The 9,334-nt window shown below is 37.4% G+C and overlaps 1 protein-coding gene across 1 annotated transcript; it reads right to left on the reverse strand.

Annotated features, from left to right (window-relative positions):
• Positions 1-510, reverse strand: LOC143573788 (uncharacterized). Its single transcript, XM_077058586.1, has one exon. The coding sequence runs from the start codon at positions 508-510 to the stop codon at positions 1-3; it is 510 nt and encodes a 169-aa protein (XP_076914701.1).
• Between the last annotated feature and the right edge of the window lie 8,824 nt (positions 511-9,334).

Consider the following 9,334-nt stretch of genomic DNA (forward strand, 5'->3'; position numbering starts at 1 on the left):
TCAATAATATTGTCTAGACCCCAACACACTAGTTCTCCCACCTCCCCTGTTTCCGGCCACCCTGACTCCCCTGTTTTCGCCATTAATCGCATTTGCAGCCGCCATCGAATACTTCTTAAGCTCATCCATATTCACACAGCTCCTCCTCGCCATCAACAACCCATCATTCTTCTTTCCTCTGGAACTCATAGACTTACTCCCGGTCAATTTCGGATTAATATCATACAATCTTGAACTACCCTTCGCCGGCGGTGTTGCCGACTTCTCAACCACCGGCGGCAACGCCGGTTTCCGGTTTTCTTTTCTTCTTAAAACCGGTGAGAAGTCAGGGACAGATTGGGTTAATACAGAGAACGCCTTGCGCCGGTTGGCCGGAAACTTGGGTGGTGTGGAGATGGTATTGGTACGGTGGTCTTTGGGTGGTAATGGTGGTGGGTTTGTGATGGATTTCAACCAGAGTTTGGATTCTCGGAGATCGGCGTAGGCTTTGTATCTGGGTCCTCTCGTCATGGCGGAGGGATTTGCTCCGGCCAACGGTGATCGGAATGTGAAGGGTTTGGTTTGATGTTATTAATATTATTATTAGTGGTTTGGATGGGTGAGTTTTGATTTTAAAAAGACAAGAGTCTTCCAACGGTCTAATTTAAGAGGTGGGAGGGGGTAAAGTGTACTTTTTGGATGAATGATTTTTAGTTACTTTGTAACGTTCTTGTTGAATTTTTGGGGGAATATTAATATGAATATGAATATGCACTTGATTAAAGAAGTATGTTGCACTTTGGATGCTTTCACTTTTTGATAAATATAGAAATTGGTAATCTGTGGCGTAATTTTAGACTATACAATGTGTCATATATTATTTACCAATATAGTTTTGGTCTCTATAAATGATATAGAGAAAGATTTCAATTTTGTTAGTTTAGGTTGTAAATGTTCATGAAAAAAGGAAACTTAATTTTATATTTTTAAGCATTGAACCATATTGTTTTTGGATTTTATTAGATTGGTCCACGAATAGTTTGTAGAAGTTGATTGATATCATTTTGCGAAATCAGTTTATTGGTTAAAATGGAATATGTCTTCTTGATAAAATACAAACATTTGAAGTTGTAATACGACTTTGGTCAAGATAAACAAGAAATCAGCTATAATAAGTTAATAACAACTGTGATCAAACGAATAAATTGTTTTAATATATAACCTTATGACCTTATATTATCACAAAATTGTGTAAGACCATCCGTAGTGGTCGAGTTGTGCACGCATTATGATGAATAACGCCGGGGGCACACCGCCCCCTGGCGTTTTTTTTACCTGCGTTTTAATCAAAACGCTGAAAAGGCACGAAGTTAAAAAAAAACCGTTGGGGCCATGTTTACGTTAGAGAACCGTTGGCTTTTTTTTAAAACAAAAGAAATATATTAATAGATTTATACTATAAAAACAAACCAAACTCATTTTTTAACACATTCCTTATTCCTTCCACTTCTATACCAATTATATTTTTTACTCAAATATTTCTACCAAAATGTTCCCGGTTTCGGTCAATTTGCCCGTCAAGGCAACACAAGCAACCAAAATCCACAACCGAACCCATCTACCGCCCCGATGCCAACCGTACCCGTCCCGCATATGTTGGACCCGCACATGGCCGCGTACATTGCATTTTTACAAAACTCTATGCCAAATGCAGTGCCCGGTTTCCAAAACCCAACGACAAACATTTTTGTCGGTTCGGGTTCCCAACCCGTCCCCGAGACCCAACCCGAGGTCGAGTTCGTGCCGGAGACAAAACCCGTCCCGGAGACTGATGGTCGGGCAAAAGTCATGTATATTATTATAATTTTTGTTTACTTTTAGTTTAAATATTATATGAACTTTGGTACTTCAAGCGTGTTTATGGGTTTCAGGATACTTGACGTTAAGGACGCTTATCGGGATGAATTACGGGCTTGGAACGAAGATGTAGAAGACTCATAATGATTGGCAAGCTTTCCGATGCAAAATAAATGAAGAAAATGAAGAAAATTCTGTCAGACACCCTTAGAGCAACGCAAAGGGAGTTTAGAGATACTCTAAAGACTCACATCAGGAAAGTTGAATTTAGAGCGGCGCTAAGGGAGTTTAGAGACGCTCTAAAGTCCTCCAGACGGGAAATTAAAACCTAACTCTATTATATTGAGTTTTCAGCCCCCATTCGACCTATCCTTCATTCCTCCAACCAAATACAAGCCCTAGGACGATTTTGCATCATCCCGAAGCCTCCGGTTCGTCCGTTCATCGCATGCTTTCATCCTCTCATCAGATAAGCGAATCATTCGTTATGCCGATGTCAGGCTAAAACCATTGTATTCACTTTAGGCTAGGGTTTTGTGTAAACTAACTTTGATCAGATTCTATGTTTTGAATGAGTATGAACTTGATTGATTGTTTTTAATCTTGTTTTACATTACGAGTTGATTGTTTAAACAGTTTATGATTTTGATTGTCAAACTTTGCATCACTTTTCTGGTTGTGTTCATCACATGTAGGGTTAGCTCTTATGTCATTGAACCAATAATCGTTAGTCATTGCTTATAACTGATTTTCATATTTTAAACTGGTAATTGGGTAAACCGGAGTTCAGTTGTGTCAACAATTCGGTTAGGGTATTGTCCTCACAACCCAACTGTTAGGTTTAGTAATTACTGCGCAATTAATCTTATGAATCTGTGATTAGTCGGTTGTCACATTACCTGAACCTGAAGTGAATCGTTTTCTCATTATTGTTTACAAACTTTTCCAAGTAACCGTGTTTTCTTATAATCATCTTTATAAACTGTTTGACATCGACTGTCCACCTAGAATAATATTTAATAATAATAAACTTTACTTGCATTTCCACTGATTCCCTGTGGAGACGACCTTACTTACCCATACTAATTATAGGTATTTAAGCTTTATAAATACTTGTTTTTTATTAGAGCACGACATCTACATCAAAATGGCGCCGTTGTCGGGGAATCAACGCGCAAAGTGCTACTTTAGTGTTTTGTTTACTTTTAGTTTTGTTTTATTTTTGTCAGTTTTACGTTTGGTATTTATGTGTTTCATGTGTGTAGGTAACTCAGGATGACGTGGAGTTGGGTCTATGACCCACATGAAGGATATAAGGTCGTGGAGGACGATGACTCGTATAGTACACATTCATATCATGGCCCACATTCACCAAACTCTCAAGGCTTCTACAAGTCAGATAACCAAAGGAGCTTCAAGCAGCAGGGTCGCAACATGCGGTACCAAAATTATTCATCACCTCAATCTGATTATAAGGGTTATTATGGGTCAACAACAGGTAACCATGAAAACTCGTATCAAAGCAATTCTCAATCTCAGAAGAGAATTAATTGTTACCAGTTTGAGGATGGTTCGGCGTATGATAGTGAAGGGTCCGATACGTCAAGTTTTGTAAGTTATCAAGAGGAGGATATACAAAGAAGACCCTCAATATTATAATCATGGTGGTACCTATCAAAGGAATTATCAGCAGGATCAAGAAGATTCCTTGGGAAACAAAGAAGAGTCTATTCAAGACGTGATGGAATTATTGAAGCAAATGAATAAGAAATTACAACTTCAGGAAACGTTTAACGCTGCTCAAGATAAACTGGTGAGTCAACTATTAGAAGAAGTAACTCAAATTAAACAAGAATGAGAGAAGTTGGTTAGTGATGCCGTGGTAGATGATGAAGTGATAGATGAGGTTCAGGGTCTTTCAGAGCACAAAGTGAGGGAAGAGGTTGTGGTGACTAATACCACACCAACACTATCAATCATTGAAGAGTCAAAAAGTGCAATAATTATGATTGAATATGATAATATAGAGGGAGAGAGTTCAATTTTTTTAGGTCATGAAGTTGAAAGTTTAGACCCGGTTGAAGACATAACAACCTTTGAAATACCGGTGATTGAAGTAGACCATGTGAATACTGACTGTTCTCCCATACTAGTCACACTGATAAATGAAGTTGGGGGAAATAGTGCAAGTTCAAGAAAAAGAAAGGTGAGTCTAGAATACCTTGAGAAAAATTTGATGAAATGGCCTTGTATTCGGTCTACACGAGTATTAACCATGAGAAATAAGGTGTGGGTCCTACATGTCACTTACCGAGCATACACGGGAAACTCGATGGGAAAATATTCAGTTCGCCCCCGATCAACATTTGACGTTTCAAAGATAAGAAAGAGTGTGTGGGCTCGGCGTGTTAGTTACCTAGCATATGTTGGAAATTCTAAAGGTAAATGTTCATTCACACCGACCCGTAATTGTTTATCAGACACCTTGAACATGAAGGAAGAAGCAGAGCCGAGGTGTGTCACTTACCGAGCTTTTACATGGAATTCGGTAGGGAAGTGTCCGCTTAGACCACCGTAAACGTCATAACAGGTAACGATCTGGCTGAATACCTTAACAAAAACTTAGCGCTAGCTGGGAGGCAACCCATATTTTATTTTCAGTTTGTATTTTATTTTATTTTATTTTATTAGTTGTTTAACCGTTTTATTTCAAGCGTACCACTGTAGCAAAAGTCAAGTGTGGGGATGCCACACGGAAAATTCTGAGTTTTATAGTGTTTCTGTGAAATAATTTTAAATTATGAGGTTTCGGATATCCGACGTGCTTTCATGTTCCTTTTGCTACGGTTGATTCGGGTACGTGTATATTTTTTTGTATTTGAACTTTGTGGGTGTTGTTCACTATAAACCTTCACGAGACCTTACTCGTCCACCCGGGATACCGGGAGGTTTAAAGGGCTTGTTGCATACGCTAAATGCAATCGTGATTCCTACGAAAGTGAGTTAGGTCTTTTAACAATTTTACTAGTTTAACAAAATTTAATTATGAAATTTATATAACTTGGCTTGGTAACTAAAATTTACGATTTTGCAAACGGTTTAAAAGACCTATCCTAATGGTTGTGAGAAGCGTGCTTCTACACGTGTGAGAGTTTGCAGATTCTGTTGAGTGAATTAAGGAGCCGGGTTCGTTGAGCGTAAGCAAGAGTATATTTAAGTGGCTTATTTTCCTTATCAGGTGATTTTGTTTTCATAATTCTTTTTGTTTTCTTAGTTTTATTGTTAAAAGTGTAATTGTGTAGTTGTATAATTTTTAGGACCATCACATTAAGCCCCGGTTTTAAAATTAATAAAATAAGAAATAAATTTTAACCCCGTCCTCGTTAATGTTCTTTTAAATGCTAAATTTTAAACATTGAGGACAATGTCAACCTCAAGTGTGGGGATGAGGGTAAAATTAAAATTTTTGCCTTATAGTGCCTTAATTGTGCGCAAAAGCCGGAATTGTAAATAATTTATTGCTATTATTAATGCCAAGTAGAGGTTTTTGGTCATGGTCAGTTTTTAAGCTTCTCGAAAGTCTTCCCATGCAAATGTTTTTCAAAAAGAAATTTTGAAAATGGGATCGTTTAGCGGGGATAACGAGTCATGGGGACAGGTACACATGTTTATATCGTCAGCCTTATTCCTCCAGTACGTGTGTGAGTTGACCACATATATATAATACACATATAATACATAGTATATACACATGTCATACGAGTGCCATTATAGAGAGTAACCAGTATGTCCATGATATCTAGAACTTGGTTGTCTCATGCATTTCGAGATCTTAATACCACCACATGTATGGAGAAATAGGACTGTAGAAACCCACATTATAATGGCCTTTACATATAAAAATAAAAAAATAAAATAATACTCCCTACCCTACATTATCCCTTAGGAGCCAAGTTTGTGCCTTTTCCCTTTCGTTTGTTTAACCCACATTACAAGCCGTGTTTGCCTTGGCCTTTATTATTTTTAATCCTGTGGATGAAATTCGGTATGTCAAGAGTTGTATATAAGTTGTTTGTCGATCATAGTACACAATGTACGTATATCTCGATTAAGTTGTTTGTATATATTGATGTTAGTATTTGTAAAAAAAAATAATAATAAAAAATATATATATAAAAAAAGGAAAAAAAAAGAAAGAAAGAAAAAAAAAGTTGGAAAATCAAAGAAAAGCTCAAAAAGAGTCGATGTTTGAGTTAGTGTCGTTTGTAAATAATAGTTAGTGAGTTTGTTTGTTCGTTTGTTTGTTAGTGTCAATAAATTGGGTTTCATCCACCATAATTCACTAAATAAATCCACTTCCACAACCTAACCTAAGCCACATAAAAAACCTTAGTTCTTTTCTCTATGCAACCGGTGGGTAATGGGTGGAGATATGACTTGCTCCCAAGCTTATTACATTGTGTTCATACTTGGTATAAAGGGCAGAGAGATACTAGCACATTTTTTTGCTAGTCCAGATATTAAACCGAGAGGAGAGATGTTATATTATGAGGGGTGTGACCATGTGTGCCTTAACCGGAAACAAAGTACACTCGTTTGGGCGGTTCCATAGTTTTAAATTGTAATATTAAATTATTTGGTGGGTTATCAACCTTGACAGTGTTAGTTCTTGGGAATTGGGTATGACCTTATACCTCATCAGTATTAATCGTGGTAATTTATGAATCATCGATCGAGGTGTATGTGTTGCATGAGAGTTTGCTTGAGGGCAAGAAAAAGATAAGTGTGGGGATGTGATGGTCGGCCAAAAGTCATGTATATTATTATAGTTTTTGTTTACTTTTAGTTTAAATATTATATGAACTTTGGTACTTCAAGCGTGTTTATGTGTTTCAGGATACTTGACGTTAAGGACGCTTATCGGGATGAATTACGGGCTTGGAACGAAGATGTAGAAGACTCATAATGATTGGCAAGCTTTCCGATGCAAAATAAATGAAGAAAATGAAGAAAATTCTGTCAGACACCCTTAGAGCGGCGCAAAGGGAGTTTAGAGATACTCTAAAGACTCACATTAGGAAAGTTGAATTTAGAGCGGCGCTAAGGGAGTTTAGAGACGCTCTAAAGTCCTCCAGATGGAAAATTAAAACCTAACTCTATTATATTGAGTTTTCAGCCCCCATTCGACCTATCCTTCATTCCTCCAACCAAATACAAGCCCTAGGACGATTTTGCATCATCCCGAAGCCTCCGGTTCGTCCGTTCATCGCATGCTTTCATCCTCTCATCAGATAAGCGAATCATTCGTTATGCCGATGTCAGGCTAAAACCATTGTATTCACTTTAGGCTAGGGTTTTGTGTAAACTAACTTTGATCAGATTCTATGTTTTGAATGAGTATGAACTTGATTGATTGTTTTTAATCTTGTTTTACATTACGAGTTGATTGTTTAAACAGTTTATGATTTTGATTGTCAAACTTTGCATCACTTTTCTGGTTGTGTTCATCACATGTAGGGTTAGCTCTTATGTCATTGAACCAATAATCGTTAGTCATTGCTTATAACTGATTTTCATATTTTAAACTGGTAATTGGGTAAACCGGAGTTCAGTTGTGTCAACAATTCGGTTAGGGTATTGTCCTCACAACCCAACTGTTAGGTTTAGTAATTACTGCGCAATTAATCTTATGAATCTGTGATTAGTCGGTTGTCACATTACCTGAACCTGAAGTGAATCGTTTTCTCATTATTGTTTACAAACTTTTCCAAGTAACCGTGTTTTCTTATAATCATCTTTATAAACTGCTTGACATCGACTGTCCACCTAGAATAATATTTAATAATAATAAACTTTACTTGCACTTTCCACTGATTCCCTGTGGAGACGACCTTACTTACCCATACTAATTATAGGTATTTAAGCTTTATAAATACTTGTTTTTTATTAGAGCACGACATCTACATCAGAGACCGTAGGCGGTTCGAGCCAACGCGGACGTCCGAGAAAACACGCAAAGAAGCCCGCCGGTGAACCTCGAGTTAAAAAGATGGTGTTACCGTGGAGTATCGACGAGTGCGTACTATGTGCTCGTGCTTGGTGCGCGATATCAGAAGATGCCAAATGCGGTATGTTTTTAAAGTACATATATATTTTTTTAAATTTCTTAAAACAATCATTGAACGTGTAATGTTGTTATTTGTTTAGCGAACTATCAAAAAACGGGTGTATTTTGGCACAAAATTAAAGAGTTGTTCCACGACTTTGGCGGGGACTCGCGCCAAGAAAAAGATTCCGTACTGTCGAAATGGGGAGACATAAACACCAAATGCATGGGTTTCCATACGGTTTTCTCTCGGATGAATCGAACGAGGAGTAGTGGTGTCTCGGACGCGGAAGTCATGAAAAACGCGTTGATAGAGTATCAACATAAGATCTCGGGGGCCTTCAGTTACTTTGGCATTTGGAAAGATCATTTGAGGTTTCACCCAAAATGGGGATTGGTTTTGGATGCCGAAGCCGAAGGTGGTCCGCGTAATAAAAAGTCTAAAACACCGTCTTCGGTTGATCTAGACACGCCTCGTTCCGACGCTCGAAACTTCAACCTAAGCGATAATGATGCCGTGAATACTACCGAGATGCCTCGGCCGGGGAGTAGAAGAAGCAAGGGCAAGGGAAAGGATAAAGGGGTCGCTTCGTCGTCGGCAACGGGTTCGAATCCCGAAATGGAAAGTCAATTCAAAGAAATGAACTCTCGACTCCAAGATTTACACGAACTTGGAACCCAACGACTTAAAGTAAATTTGGACGCCGTCGAACTACTTAGAAGGAATGGAATGGACAAAGACATCGAGATTTTATCAAGTGAGCTAACCGAAGCCGACCCGATAGTCCGATCTCTAAAAGCAGCTCGATAAGCGAAAATTTTAGAAAAATATAACATGTAGTTTTATTAGTATTATTTTTGTATTCTTTTTTAATTTGATGTATTTTTTTTATTTTAATTTAGTTTTTATTTGGAAGTTTAATGTATTTTTTAATTTTATGTTTATTTATTTAAGTGATTTATTATTTAAAAAAACAAATAAAATTAATAATGACTGGGCGCCACGTGACACATAACGCCTGGGGGTGGAGAGTTATGACTACACCTTGTTTTTGTACAAAACCATAACTCTGACAGGGCACCACGTGACCCATAATGCCTGGGAGTGAAGAGTTATGACTACTCATGGTCTAAACAGGTGCTTGATTTATGTTTCAATAATAATTTTTTTACCTAAACAAAAAGTCATCCATTCTATATGTTATTTTATCCAAGTTTTTTTTGTTAATACCTTGACTGAATTGTTTTCAAATCCATGCTCCTATACCTGCACTGATACACATAGCTACAAATAAGCAAAAATTATACAAAACTTGGTTCAAACAATATTAATTTGTGAAGCTAATGTCATCTATATATGTCAATCCTGAACCTATAGTCTAAATTAAGAGT

This window comes from Bidens hawaiensis, unplaced genomic scaffold (genome assembly GCF_021521415.1).
Source record: "Bidens hawaiensis isolate Kalapana, Puna unplaced genomic scaffold, B.hawaiensis_p1.1 tig00026639_1, whole genome shotgun sequence".
Classification (NCBI taxonomy): domain Eukaryota; kingdom Viridiplantae; phylum Streptophyta; class Magnoliopsida; order Asterales; family Asteraceae; genus Bidens; species Bidens hawaiensis.